Source organism: Cricetulus griseus, chromosome 5, assembly GCF_003668045.3.
Source record: "Cricetulus griseus strain 17A/GY chromosome 5, alternate assembly CriGri-PICRH-1.0, whole genome shotgun sequence".
In the NCBI taxonomy this organism is placed as follows: domain Eukaryota; kingdom Metazoa; phylum Chordata; class Mammalia; order Rodentia; family Cricetidae; genus Cricetulus; species Cricetulus griseus.
This window is the reverse complement of record NC_048598.1, coordinates 88,912,112-88,926,925: the sequence shown is the minus strand read 5'-3', so window position 1 is coordinate 88,926,925 and position 14,814 is coordinate 88,912,112. Positions and strand designations below refer to the sequence as shown.

General features: G+C 49.1%; 1 protein-coding gene and 1 long non-coding RNA gene across 5 annotated transcripts in view; one reads left to right on the top strand and one right to left on the bottom strand.

The window, feature by feature from the left end:
* Positions 1-10,119, bottom strand: part of Ttc7a (tetratricopeptide repeat domain 7A) — a 111,373-nt gene extending 101,254 nt beyond the window's left edge. For 2 of the 4 annotated variants that reach the window (XM_027417984.2, XM_027417986.2), the window contains exons 1-2: positions 9,659-10,119; positions 1,811-1,974 (exon numbers count right to left, since the gene is read on the bottom strand). In XM_027417984.2, coding sequence (XP_027273785.1) covers positions 1,811-1,974; positions 9,659-9,845 — 351 coding nt within the window. In that variant the 5' untranslated portion in view covers positions 9,846-10,119. Of the gene's footprint in view, positions 1-1,810; positions 1,975-8,783; positions 8,981-9,658 lie in introns of those variants that run through there. The other 2 variants (XM_027417985.2, XM_027417988.2) reach the window with 2 other exon arrangements.
* Positions 10,120-10,237: 118 nt separating this feature from the next.
* Positions 10,238-12,094, top strand: LOC118238816. The gene is made up of 2 exons (XR_004770017.1): positions 10,238-11,003; positions 11,114-12,094. It is a non-coding gene; the product is annotated as an uncharacterized LOC118238816 (long non-coding RNA).
* Positions 12,095-14,814: the final 2,720 nt, after the last annotated feature.

Below are 14,814 nucleotides of genomic sequence, written 5' to 3'. Positions count from 1 at the left end.
CATCTTCTGACTACTATTAACTCTCAAAGGCTGTTTTTTGGTTTTGGTTTTTGGGGTTTTTTTTGTTTGTTTGTTTGTTTTTTCCAGACAGAGTTTCTCTCTATTGCTTTGGAGGTTGTCCTGGAACTCTCTCTGTAGACCAGAATGGCCTCGAACTCAGAGATTCACCTCTGCCTCCCAAGTGCTGGGATTAAAGACATGAGCCACCAACGCCCAGCTTGTTTTTGTTTTTAAGGCCATTTGTTAGTTTCCCCAAAGAGGCCACCTGCTCCCTTAGTCAGGGTCACAGGTGACACATCCCCAGAGTGATCCAGCCCACAGGCCTTTGCCCTTCCACATGCTGGTCTCAAGCTCCAGGCTCAGGTCCTCCCCACCCAGCCCCATCTTCCCTGTGGTGAAGGAAAGATACTAGCAGCCATGCCTTGCTTCCCATCCCAGGAAGCTACCTTAGTAGGGCAAAGTCTAGAACAGCTTTGAGCTGCCCCTGAGAGAAGAGCAAGATAAATACAGGCCATGGGCAGTTATTACCACCATGCACAGGGGTGAAAGGGCAGTGATTACTGGGAAGGACATGACAAGTGTGTGTGTGTGTGTGTGTGTGTGTGTGTGTGTGTGTGTGTGTGTGTGTGTGTGTGTGTGACTGCTGGTAGACCCCTGTGCACTACTGACAGCTTACAACATGGCATCCACTAAGTTGGGAGTGGGAGACGACAACACAGTGAATGATTCCTATGTTAAAAGCTGCTCTTGGGGACTGGAGAGATGGCTCAGAGGTTAAGAGCACTGGCTGCTCTTCCAGAGGACCTGAGTTCAATTCCCAGCATCCATATGGTGGCTCACAACCATCCCTTACAAGATCTGGTGCCCTCTTCTGGTGTACAGATATACATGGAAGCAGAATGTTGTGTACATAATAAATAAAATCTTTAAAAAAAAAAAGAAAAAAAAAGCTGCTCTTGGTGGCAAGAAGTATATCCATCCTGACCTTTATTGCCAAGCTGTCTGTCTCTGATGGAGCAATAGTAACCATATAGTTTCACTGCTATATTTGGTTGTTTTGTTTTTGGGTTTTTTTTTGTTTTTTTGTTTTTTTTCTGTCTTCACTTGGCAACATTGAAAGCCAGCTCCCCTGACTGAATTTGAAGTGTTCTTGGTCTGCTGACCTAAACAGTCAGAATTGCAAATCCCAACCAAGTGGAAGGGTACCTGTAAGACTTCTTCAACTTAGAATAAAGAAACCCCTGCTATATAGTTGCCTGTCCTGTCTCTGCCTCATGGCCCCATACCCTCACAAAGATGCTCAATAGGAAAGAACAGATAAGGAAGCATTTCACTCTGAAGGTAAAGCCTGGAGAAGCCATCCTTCAAACAATTCAAGTTTCTTGGTCGTTGGATTTCTACTCTAGTTCTTTGGGAGACAGCACCGAGAAGCAGCAGGGAACATCAGAGCTTGAGATGTCACAGCAGATGGAGCCATATTTGCTACATGCCCGCCCGACTCTCTTAGGTCACAGGAGCTGGGCCAACAGCATGCCATTGTAAAAAGTACCTGGGAAGCCTTGATAAATGGTGCAATTCCTCACCCAATGAGTAGCAGAAATCAGAACTGTGGCTAACTTTCACTCATCTCCACAGAAGTGGGCTAGCCTGGACATTAAGGACCACCCAGATTGTACGGTCAAGATGACAGGAGGCAGCACCTCAGGACTACCCATCTCTTCTCCATCAGAGGAATCCACCTGAGCACACCTGCTGCCTAGAGACCCCGGCCCCGCCCTGACCTTTGGAGCAAGATAACCTGGAGACTCACTGGTAGCTTCCCATTGTTCAGGATGCTACTCAGGTGATCTTTGGCTTCATTTAGCCTGTGCTCATTCTTCTCCAGCAAAGGGATGGAGTCTTTTATTTTGTCGTGGTTATCCTTCAAGCACTGCTCCAGGAGGGCCTCCGCTAGCAGCAATTTCCCGAAGTCATCTGAAAAACAGGACATGGACCTTTGAGTCCTTGAACAAGCACAGCGGACATCCTGGGCCCCTAACTGCCCGTGCCCAGCACATGAATGAATGGCTCGGTTCCAAGAAATAAAAGATGCATTTCCCATAAACCTAAATGGTCTTTGAGGACCGCAGGGAGTTCTAAGCCAGTCTGGGTGACAGAGAAAAAAAACAATCTAAAAAAGAAAAGGACCCAGCCAAACCGTGGAAGAGGGAACCTGTATGGTGTGGTTTACTCTCCTAGTTTCTGAGGTCAAGTACAACTGATTTGCCCCATCTTTAGTGACTTCAGTGTGGCCTGGGATGACCTAGCGGCAAGAGCAGAGTGTGTGCGGCAGGCACGGTTTCTTGTGCAGCAAGGCAGGTCATTGAACATGTCCAGGACTTTTATTTTCAAGAGTGCTCTCACACATAGGAGCTCATTTGCATACCTCATTACCTGGCAATTAGCTTTAGACTACTTGATTGTGCTTCCCCCACCACAATGAAATCCCCATCTTGTCACTGCCACACCAGATACAGACATACACACACTTCCCACAGGGGAGCCAGATGTCTGATGTGCAGAGTTTAAAGTCCAACAGCCTCGGGTGGCTGTGCCCACTGCCTGCCCATCACCCAGGATGAGGGACTATTCGAAGGAAGAGCCTAATAAATGCCTGTCTGGTGAATCAGACAGCTCTCAGGAGAGGAAGCCAACAGATGTGGGGAGCTGTGGCAATTCCGTAGTGTCTCTAGGAACATCTACTCTTCGCAACCTTTCCATTGCTTTCAGCTGCCACACTACTCCGACCTCAGAATCACTGGCATGGCTCAGTCTCCTCTAAAACACAGCGCACCTGACCCAAACCTCAGCACACAGTCCCACAAGGGTTGTTAGCATTATCAGACCCTTTGCTACCAACCTCAAGATTTTAAAAATTAACATTTTGAGAACTTGCCTATAAAAGCACCCCTTTCAAACTATCACCCAATGTGAATGGAGTAAATGTTGAAGAAACTTCTAGGAGGGGCTACTTGGCAACACCCTACAAGATGCGCTTGAGCATGTAAACCAACCTACTCATAATTCCTCACTCTGTAGCATTTACACTAGAAAAAAAAAAAAAAAGTAAGTCCACCAATGGGCATCGAATTAAAATTCTGTATGCACATAAAAAGGGACACCCTGCAGACCCAAAAAAAAGTAACGAGGAAGCTTTGTATGTGCCTCTGTGGAAGGAACCTCAAGACCAGCCAGAGTTACATGGTTAGACCCTGTTATTGAAAGGAAGCAAGCAGCCGGGCATTGGTGGCAAACACCTTTAATCCCAGCACTCGGGAGGCAGAGGCAGGAGGATCTCTGTGAGTTCGAGGCCAGCCTGGTCTCCAGAGCGAGTGCCAGGATAGGCTCCAAAGCTACACAGAGAAACCCTGTCTCGAAAACCAAAAAAGAAAAAAAAGAAAGAAAGGAAGCAAGCAAGCAAGTAGAGAGAGCAGATCATGGTAGTAACAGAACAGCAGCAGATTTCTGAAAGTTCCAGGCTAGCCCAGTCTAAATAGCGAGTTCCAGGCCAGCTAGGGCTTACTATGTGAGATCCTGCCCCATAAAAGAAAAAAAGAAAAAAGGAAGGAAAGGAAAGGAAAGGAAAGGGAAAGAAAGAGTGCATACAACAATGCCGGCAGTCATAAGCCACTGTTTCTCCATTCAAGTGACAGAAACACACACACACACACACACACACACACATACACTCCAGAAAACCTTGAGAACAGGCTGGAGACACAGTGGGACTTTCCACTCTTTCCACTTTCCCTAACCCTAACTCACGTAGTTTGAACTACGTGAATATACTACCTACTCAAAATTTAAATTTAAATCAACCCAGGGCTTGGAAGGCGACCTTCATTTCCAAATCTCAGCCCTGAGGAGTGGCGGATGTCTAGCAAGGACGCACGTAGCTCAGGGCTCTGCCCAGCTTTATGAAAGCCACAGCGGGGTTCCAAGCCAGCTCGAAGGAACTGTGTCCCTTCCCCGGGCTCCTTCGGTGAGAGGGTCCCGCCCCTTAGCCCCAGGAGCCTCTCCACCCTCTGAAGCTTAACTCGCCACCTCGAGGCCGTGCCAGCCGCCTCTGCAGTTCACCAGCCGTCCCAGAGCTCCTGGCTCCTCATCTGGATTGGATGCCTTTCATGCCAAAAGAAACTTGCTTCTTCGCTCCCAGAATGCGCCCCTTTCCACAAACGGGAGCACCCTCTAAAGCCGTGCCCGCCCAGCGTGGTGTGCACCAGCGCAGGTCTCGGCTTGTGACACCCCCTCCACGTGTGCGAAAACTTGAGCGCACGTGTAGAAACCAGACAAAGCACTGTTGAATTGACTCACTCTAATGATTAAGAGAAAAAAAAAATCAGAAAGAAGCTGAAAAACTGTGTATTTTTTTCTTTCTTTTTGTAGAGCCTTGTTGTTGTTTTTTTGTTTGTTTGTTTTTTTAGGAAAGATGGGACTTAACCAAAAACTACCCCCTCTCCAAAGTAATGAGCACTGCTCTAAACTCTGAGGGAATAGGACTGTGAAAGGGACGTTAGCATTTGTCGTGGACCTACTAAGTGTCAGGCATTTTATCGTATAGCTTCATTTAACCTGCACAGCCCTAAAAGGTAGATAATAGTCCCATTGTAGTTCATGAAGTCTAGCGGTTTTGTTAGGGTTGTAACCAACAGCACAACACAGGTAAAGAAGAAGTCACTCCTGCATCTCAGGGCAGAGATCTTGATAACTAAAATAAATAAAAACAAACATTTACTTAATGTATGTGAGGAGTGGTCTCATACACTGGGGTACCCATTGGCCATGTCTGGCTTGTGGAAGTCTGAGGACAACCTGTAAGTGGTCCACTGAGTGGTCACTTTTCGCCGCATGTGTACAAGGATAGATCCTAGGTGGTCACATTCCACAACAAGCACCTTTAGCCCCTGAGCTCAAGAACAGTCTGCAACCTTCCATGATTAAGCTGGAAGTTAGTAGTAAATCCCACACCAGGGGCAAGCAGCTCGCACTTTAATAACCTGGTAGTCAGCACTGTTTTTGTGTGTGGTAGTTGGGGTTGAGACTGAAGTAGGTTCTACCAGAGCCTCCCCTCCAGCTCCTCTAGGTGTCTACTCTCGATCCTCAGGGAGGCTTCCTCCCATCCAGTCTTCTCCTCTACCAAATCTGTTGGCTTGGCAGCCCCTCACTCAGCAGGTGTCAGAATTCATTTTATTCCCTCTTCTCCTTGCTCCCTCCCTTTCTTCCCACTCTATAGTTCGTCACTGATAATTCTATGAAACTAAAGGGCACCTGGGAACTACAAGCCCTTAATTTTCAGTTGTCCTGTGAGAGTTTAGACGAATAAGCACACCCTTGTCCTCCAAAGGCCAAACCCGCTCCCTGCTCAGGCCTGGGTCAGAGCATCCAGCTTCTCTTGTTAGGGATATGACAGACCCATGGCAACCCCACCCCATGTTTGCTCTTAGCAGAGGCAAGCAGGCCTCCTGAGTGGTCGACACATGGCCTCCCCTGACCTGTTCTGAACACCAGTGGCAGCTACTCTTCACTCAGGCTTCTTGAGCCCTCAGGAGGGCAGGTCCCAGCGCTTCCCTTGGGAGCTAATGCCTCCCGCCTGGCCCTCACATTGGGAAAATACACATGCCCATTTGCAGCTAGTGGGTCAAGCATGCCCTCTCTCCTCCACATCGGACTGGCAAGGGAGTTTCTGTGGCTTCTACCCAAAGGCTCGCAGTGACTGGGGCCTTCCACTATCAGCCTTGTGAGGGGAAGTTGAGAGAGAACGCCTGCTCAGACATTCACACTGCAGCTGTGTTTAAAACAATCTTCCCACTTGAAGAAACAAATCATTCAGCTAAGAAACAAAACCAACCGGGTGGGGGTGGGGTATTTGAGAGAGGGTAATGGTATAGTGGTTCTCTTTTTAATGGGCTCTTATTTCACGAATGCATACTGAATTAGTAATGCGTGGGACAGCAATAGGTTGAGGAACCACAGTTCACGAGGGATCATCAAGATGGCTGAGCAAGGAAAGGTGCTTGCTATCAAACCTGGCGAACTGTTTGATCCCCAGGACCACATGGTGGGAGGAGAAAACTGACTCCTCTCTCTCTCTCTCTCTCTCTCTCTCTCTCTCTCTCTCTCTCTCTCTCACTCACACACACACACACACACACACACACACACGAGCCAATTTAAAATGTAAGTTGATTTTTAAAAGAGTGTTCATGAGTTCATAACCCCTGAAGCTGGTTGCAAATAAGATGGGCTTCCTTCTTTTTTCTAAAAGTATTTTGTAAATGTTTCACCGTAAAGTGTTAACAAAATTAAAACACTGGATGGCTGCAAGACAGCTCAACCAAAACTTGTCACCATGCCTAAGCTAGAATGCCAGAACTTAAACGGTGGAAGAAGAGAACTGGCTCCCATACGAACGAATGCTCTGCCTCCAAGCACACCTGCCCCTCAAATAAAGTAATGAAAAGTGTTGTTTAAAAAAAATCAAATCAAAATACGGGGGCAGTTTTGTTTTCACAAGGACAGAACTCATCACCACAGGAGGTGCTCTGTAGTTCCCCTCTCCCAGGCTCACCAAATCGACACACCGGATGTGAGTTTGAAGCACTCACACAAAGGTAGTAAGTAACTACCTCCCCTCGGTGGGAGCAGCCTCGTCTGTCAGGAAAAAGGCCTGGGGCTATTCTGTTTCTGCACTCTCAGACAACCTGCCCAGGAGACAGCATTCCCCTCCCCCTCCTCACCTCCTGGCATCTAGGTTCTGAGGCCATGCAGTCTCTACAGTAAGTTCTGGGGACCTCTGGAGTCCACCTACCCTCCCTTAGTACCTTCTGCCTTTTCTACATTATGTCACCATCAGGTCAGCAACTGAAAGAGTCTGACAGGACAGTTGAAGTGTTTTTTTATTTGGTGGGTTTTTGGTTTTTCAAGACCAGGCTGGCCCTGAACTCACAGAAATCAGTCTGCTTCTGCCTCCTGAGTGCTGGGATTAAAGGTGTGTGCCACCACAGGTGAGGTTTTAATAATCTTCTAGCTCTAGGAGACTCAACACCTTCTGGTCTCCAAGGGCACTTCCACTCTTGTACACACAGTCACACGCGAATATATGCATATACACGTAATTAAAATACACAAAATTAAAAATAAAGATAGATGCTCCCCCAGCTTTGGGGGGGGGGGTCAGGGTCTCACTAGGTCTCACCAGGCTGGCCTGAAACTCAGAGATCCTTCTGTCTCTGCTCTCTTCCCAGTGCTGAGATTAAAGATGTGTGCCATTATATCCACAAAAATAAATAAATACAATGATTATCCTCCCTATGCTGCAGTTAGGGGGATTAGTGCCAACACTATTCTCCCCCCCCCAATAGGTTCCCATTCTCTTGAGTAGCTAAGAAATCCAGAGAAAGAGAATGGAAACAACAGTCAATCCAAAGATATTCTTGCCATTTGTTTTCCTTCCTCCGGTTGGTGCATGCATGTATGTATGTGCACATATGTACATATGTGTATAGGTTGGTATAGTGTATCTAGATTTAACGAGAGAAAAATTACCCTCAGAGCTAAGGAGAGGCCACCTGTCTTTACTGGCCAGTCTCTCCGTTTACATGGGTCAGTTCTCACGTTAAACACAACTCAAGCTTCAGTCCCCATCCAACTCTACCACTAGTGCCGGCTTGCATGACTCTTGCATGAACGAACACAAGCTCTACCAATCTGCACACTATGTGACCTCTTCCCCTTGGTGATCCCACATCAGAGATGTAGAGAAAACTCCTAACTTCAGGGTTATTAGTAAGAATTTTACTGATGCTGCACCTATGTTTCCCAAAGGGGTTCTGCAGAAGGTGGAGATCTGGTTAGGTTTGGGAAACGTGGGCAAGCACATTAGCAATCTGGTAAGTACTGAAAGTTGCTCCTGGTTACCGTTGGTGCTGGACATCACCCAGGAACTCCACACCATTCAGCTCCAACCTCTTAGTTTTGGGTATATTTTGTGAAAAAAAAAAAACAAAACAAAACACCAATACATGGCCCTCTTCCTTTGCCTCCTAGGTGGTGGGACTTGACAGACACGCCCTGCAGCAGTCCTGCTGTCTGATTTTAAAGTCCATCTTTAAATCCATTCTTCCCTTCCCTTTTTGGCTCCCCAGCCTTTTCCTCCCGGGACACTGATTAGCCAAGTGCTGAGCCTCCCTGGAATCTCTAAAGAACACTTAGGAAAAGCAATTCCTTCGAGGCCCTGCTTCCTGTCTGGGCCCAGCACCTTGCTCGGTGGGGCTCAGCCTTACTCAGATTCCCAGATGTTACTACCCAGAAACCAACACCGGTGCATCGTCAATTCTCAGTCCCACCCTCACCAGCCCCACCAGAAGGGATTCCTGCAATGTTCTTGCTGAACCCTGGAATCGGGAAGAACTGACAGGCGCCCCCATGGCAATGCTTAGACAGCTTGGTCTCTTGGTATCCCTGCAAACAGCACTTTCCTTGGGGCAAACACCAGGCGCTTCCCAAACATCAGGCAAGACTACTGCAAGTTCTGCAGCTTCTCTGAAGCCCTCACCCCTCTGAGCTCTACAGTCCAATCGGTCGGTAACTGCACACCATCCTGCCCCCTACCCACTCTGGGCACTCTGCAAGGGTGGGCATTCTGTTCCATGCATCTTTGGGAACACAGCACAAACGAAAAGACATACTTAGGTTCCTGGGTTCAGATTTTACAACTTCCTGACTGGATGATGAAGTTAATTTACCTATAGAGTATGGCAAGTAGGAAGAGTGGTGAGGAGTGATGGCTTGATGAAAGTCCCGAGGACTCTGATACACAGCAAGCAATGGCACCGGCTATTTCTGTTATTATAATCACTCCATCTCTCTTACAGAGGTGGTGTTGGGAAACTCTTCATATCCAGGCTTTATATCTGCTTCTTTCAGAAAAGGTGGTTGTGTGCACGCAGGGCAGCGGCGGGGAGGGGGGTGGCTCTGAACTGCTCTCAAGGCAATAGCAAGGCACCCGAAACAGGATCTGGGGCTGGAGACTGGGCGGGGTTCTCCCTCCGCCCCATCAGGGTGCTTTCCCGCCCCAGCACGAGAGAGAGAGCCCAGCCCAGCTAAACCAGCCCTACTGCTAAAGCCACTGCCAGGACTGGATAGCGCCAGTGTCGGGCACTGGAGAAGAAACTGAAGTTCGTCGGCCTCTTCCCGGACCTACCCAGGCACTCAACAAACCTCGGTCAAAGTCTGCAGTGGACAGAGCTCGGTTCTCTATTTGAAGGGAAAATAAGGGAAGACACAGAGGAACAAACTCAGCATGAGGGAGTGTAGGCAGTTTAGGGTGGCAAGAGTCCTGTCCAATGCACTTCTCTGATACTTCATTTCACCGTAAGGTTACCTACATGACCTTAAAGGGCTGAGAGCAGAAGCTTTTTCTCTCTCTTCTCTCCAAACACCCAATCTGCATGTGATTTTTGCCCCCTCGGACAGAAAGGCTTTCCTAACTGCCTCGGCTGCGGTAGGGTAGCGCCCAGCGCCGTCTCGGGACGATCGGTCGAGCAGCAGCGCTTCCTGGAGGAGGCGGTGCTCTCGGCGCGCTAGCTGCCGGCTAACCTGCCCAGCTTCCTTCACTCACCGGTGTCCAGAGCGATGAACCTGCCGCTCGGGCTGCTTCGCCGGTTGCTACTGCCGCCGCCGGAAATGCCCAGCGTCTGCAGATGCCGGACCAGCTCGAACATGCGGTCCCAGTGGCCCTCGGCGCGGCAGCGCTCCATCTCGCTCTCCACCTTCAGGTGGGAGCCGTGCGCGCCCTTCGCAGCCATCTTCGAGCGGGAGCTGTCATGAGAGGTGTGGCGGAGGAGTGGAGACCAGGCCGGGGGCGGCGTCCAGGCTGGGGCACACTCTCCGGCAGGGACGACTGTAGTGCAGACGGCATCCGGGGCCCCGGTGGCGGCGGGGGCCCGAACGGCGGCCGGGGATCCGCAGCAGCAGCAGCGGCGGCAGCTCCCAACGCACCGTCCCGAGCCTCGGGACTGGGACTGCGACTGCGACTGCGGGACCCCAAAGAGTCCAGTAGCAGCCTCCGCCGCTGCAGCTCCTGCGCTGCGCGCCGCCGATGCTGCAGTTGCTGCCACCCCCCCGCCCCCCGGGCGTCGCCAGCTGCAGAGCCGGCCGCGCTCACCCCCGAGTGGGCGTGGCTATCCCCCGCCGGGCGGGCGCGCGGGCGGCCAGCGAGGCCACAGCAGCCAGGCGCGCGCCGAGCGATTGCGGCCCGCCCTCCGCCGGCCCCCGGCCGCTGTCTGGGTGCTCACTTTAATCCTGCGGGGAGCCCGGGCGCCCGGGGGCGCCTCGCTCCCCGTTCCCTCCCCCCATCCCGTCGGGACTCTCGGCCTGGGCTTCTCCGTCCGGACCGCCCGGCTTTGTGTGCTGGCCCCGTCACCGCCGCTGCCTACCGCACGTCACAAATCACAGGAGCGACCGACAGGACAGCCTCAGCCCCAGCCCCGAGCTCCTGGGGAATCCCAGCTCGCCCGATGCAACGCGCCGCGCCCGCGGGGCTGGGGACAAACCGGCTGGGCCAAGTCTCTAGCCTATTCGGACGCCCCCGCTTGGAGAAGGCTTGTGCTGGTTTTAACTGCCGGACTCCTCTTTCCCCTGGACTCCCTACTCTAGGCGGCTAGGTTTAGGCTGTTGCTCTTTTGTTATTGTTGTTTTTGTGTTTTGAGACAGGGTTTCTCTCGGTAGCTTTGCAGCCTGTCCTGGAACTCGCTCTGTAGACCACGCTGCTCTCGAACGCAGAGATCTGCCTGCCTTGGCCTCCCGAGTGCTGGGATTAAAGGCGTGCGCCACCAGCGTCCTGCTGCTCCGGGTTCTTAAAGACGATCCCAGCAGCTTTTCTACTTAACTGCTTCTTCACTTTGGCGTCTAGAAACTGATCAGAGCTGCAGGGAGCGCCCGACTCTGATCAGTTTGACTCTAAGGTGAGCGTGCTCACAAGTTCAAAGGGCTCGGGGCGGGGCTTGGAGGGAGGGGCCAGGACTATCAGGGCCAGACCGCTAGCATCGTCACGTTGCCCTCCGTGAAATTGCAGCTGTTAATCCTGCCTGGGAATTGAGGCTGTCACTCAGACCACAGCTAACACTGGAAACCCCCAAGACCCGTACTTAAATCACTAGTTGTGTGTCCCGGCCTGAAGATTTCCGAGGTGAAGACATACTTTTCTGTAGACTCCCAGAAGTTGGAAACTGACCGCTTCCAATCTCTCCCGGAGGTCCTCCCACTTCGTGCCCTTCATTGTCGGGAAATCCACTACTGCAAGTTTCAAGACAGACATAAGTTTCGCGTTTATCAGAGCCCAGGCTACTGACGCCCATCATCACTCGGCGCGAATCCACGAATCCAAACCCCAGCGTCTCTGCGAATATCTTCCCTAGGATCTAAATGCAGCCCCCTTCCTTGCAGGAAGGCAAGGTTCCCCGCCCCTGTGTGCTGCCCTGAGCACGAGGGGTTCGGCAGAACTAGGTTTCACCGAGGAGGGAGGAGGCAGAGAGTGAAAAAGTGACCTGGTGGCCTGAGAACACATTGTCGATTTGCCCAGCCAGGTTGTTCCTGGGAGTCACCCCCAGGGTAGGAACAGTGAACAGCAGGATTGGCAGAATGGGCGGGGGTAGTCTTACAAAAAACAAGGAGACCCCCCTCTTTCCTTCCCTCTCCTTTGTCAACCAGGGTGGCAAATACTAGGGAACGTTGCTTGGCTCTTTGACTCTGTCATCAGTCTGTGTGTAGGTATGGGGGAAGACAGGGAGGTCAGGCTTCAGATTTATTGCAAGTGTTCCTCCATGTGCCCCACCCTTTCTCAGCTCTTCTCCAGTAGAACCAAGACCCTGATCGACATTTTTCAAGAGTGAAAATCTATAGCAAAAAGAACAAGGAGCAGCTGGGCCTGTATTAGTAACATCTTCGGAGGAAAAAGGCAAATAGCAAAGTGGTGGTTGTCGGATGTGTTGATCAACACCTGCTATCATAGCTTTTGGAAGCCAGAGGCTGGGGGAATAAAGAGAATTCAAGGCTACAGTAATGTGTTCTAGGCCAGCCAGGGATACACTGCAAAATCTTAAGGGGGGGGGCAGGTAGCAGCTCATGCCTTTAATCCCAGCACCGGGGAGGCAGACACAGGTGGATCTCTGAGTTCAAGACCTGCCTGGTCTACAGAGTGAGTTCTAAGACAGCCAAGAGCTTGTTACACAGAGAAACCCTGTCTTAAAAATCAAAAGAAGGGAGGAAGGAAGGAAAGAAGGAAGGGAAAGAAAGAAAGAGAGAAAGAAAGAAAGAAAAAGAGAAAGAAGGAAGGAAGGAAGGAAGGAAGGAAGGAAGGAAGGAAATGAAGTTCATGGGATGGGAGGAAGTGAGGTGGGGGTTGGTGTTTTTTTGCTTGAGACAGGTCTCACTATGTTGCCCTGTCTGCCTGGAACTCATTGTGTAGGCTAAACTGGCCTTAAACATAAAGATTTGCATCCTGAGTGCTGAGACTAAAGGTGTGCACCACCATAATGAGCAAAGGTGTATATTTTTTTAGTGAGCAACAAAAACTCTATGGCATAAGGCTTAAAGCAGACCTGAAAGCCAATGTGACTGCAAACTCAATTGCTGTCTCTAGACAAGGGTTTGCCCTGAAATTTAATAAAGGCTGTAACAACATACTGATGGTATTTATGAAGGTAAGGGCTTGGTGAGATCTTTCATATACTTGGACCTTGAAAGGTTTATGATACTTAGGTAGGCCCAGAAACACACAGTATCCGGGAGCTAATGCTAACTTACAGCAAGCCTATTCATGCTTAGATCCACAGGGGAAAGGTTACTAAGGACTTGGCTAAGTCAAATTCACAACATAGAAATTTCTGAAAAGTTGGGATCAAAAAAGTTGCCTGCAATGGTCAGTAGAAGGCAAGAACCCTCATCACTGTCCTTTCTCTAGTTTGGGAACGTTTGCAGTGCCTGGTTTTCTAGAATAAAGGGTTTACCTCTATGGAATAAATGTTCTTTCTTTACAAATTAACAACCGGTGTGTGGCACTCTAAGCAGTAAGTAGAGGGACCACTCAGGCATACAGCTCACCTCCTTTGCAGGATGCAAGAGAGGGTCACCCAAATAATGAATAAGAGTAGTGTCCCATGAAGCAGTATGGCCTTTGGGTTCTTGGTTGGGCATTTGGGAAAAGGAGAAGGGTACCTCAATGGACTCCAAGGCACAGAAACCCATATGCAGTGTTGATTTCCTCTAGACAAGAAAAATAGAAGTGTTGAGGGTTTTTGTTTTGTTTTTATCTAAAAAGAGCCAAGAAAAGCAATGCACATAATTGCAAAGCTCTGGGGCCTCATACCAGCGTCTGAGTTAGGTGCTGTGGAGAAGTGGAGAGCGATTATTTTATTGATAGTATTGTACCTATGTCAATTATGAATTTGTAAGTTTATCTTTCTTTAGAGACACGTTTTCTTATGGGGCTTAAGGATAAAATGGGAACTTGAACACCCTCACTTGTGACTGCCCCCCCCCCAACTCCTACTTTCAGTTTCTAAGCCGTAGGTCTCTTTCTAAATACCCTGCCTGGCTTGGGAGGTCTATCCGTAGGGCTATTTCCCACTCTAGTTTCTGCTTGCATGGTAAACCCTTACATCTTCTCTATGGTTTGAAGCTAGTCACAGAAACAGACCAGCTAGAATGCACCTGCTTGCTGGCCTTCAGAATGCTCTCTCGGCAGGTTCCAAGGGCCTCTCCCTGAAGGATCCTCTCTTACCCAAACATGAGGGTGGCCTTCTGAAGGCCTTGACCAACACCCATGGCTTTTCTAAACTTTTTAGATAAAATCAATATTTTTTAATAAAATTCAATTTCTTTTGAGTCACTACAGAAGACTTCCTATCTTTGTATGTTTTTTTTTTTAACTTCTTGCATCTGAAGTATGATATGGGATATCCTTCTGTGTGATGCAAATATGTGTTGCTTTTATTGGTTGATGAATAAAGCTGTTTTGACCAATGGCTAATCAGTGTAAAGCTAGGTGGGAAATCTGAACAGAGAGAGAGAGAGAGAGAGAGAGAGAGAGAGAGAGAGAGAGAGAGAGAGAGAGAGGCAGGAGTCGAGAAGACATCATGTAGCCACCAGAGAGGAAAAATACCAGGGCATCATCTGTAAGCCACAATCTCCTAGTGACACACAGATTAGTAGAAATGGGTTAATTTATAACAGAGAGAGATGGTCAGAAATAAGCCATTGGCCAAACAATTATAAATATATATGAAGTCTCTGATTATCTTATGAGCAGCTGCAGGGACCCAGTGGGCAGAGAGAAACTGAGCTGGTGGGACCAGGCTAGGTATAGAAAAGTCTCCACCTACAGAAGTACCAACTAGCAAATGAATTAATTGGCATATATCTTGAAGATTATTCTCAAAACAGTTCTAAATTCACAATGGCTTTTAACTGGGAATGAAACCATAATGTAACTGTACCATAGAGATTTTTACCCCCTCTCTTCTGATGGGAGTTTATCTTTAAGAGGTAAGTGGTTTTATGGTATCTGGTTATCCAAGAGAAAGGAAGGGCCAGAAGGACAAATAGACAGGAGGATGGAGAAAAATAGAAGGTTTGAGCTTCAGTGGCCTGAAAGATGAGTGCTTGCTGTTTGTGTTTTCGTTTTGCTTTGGTCAAGGAATCAATCCTGAATAATTTTGGAATCTGATTCCTTCTGGATTCTTCCTTATGCTAATAAAAAGGAGAAGAAGGAAGGGG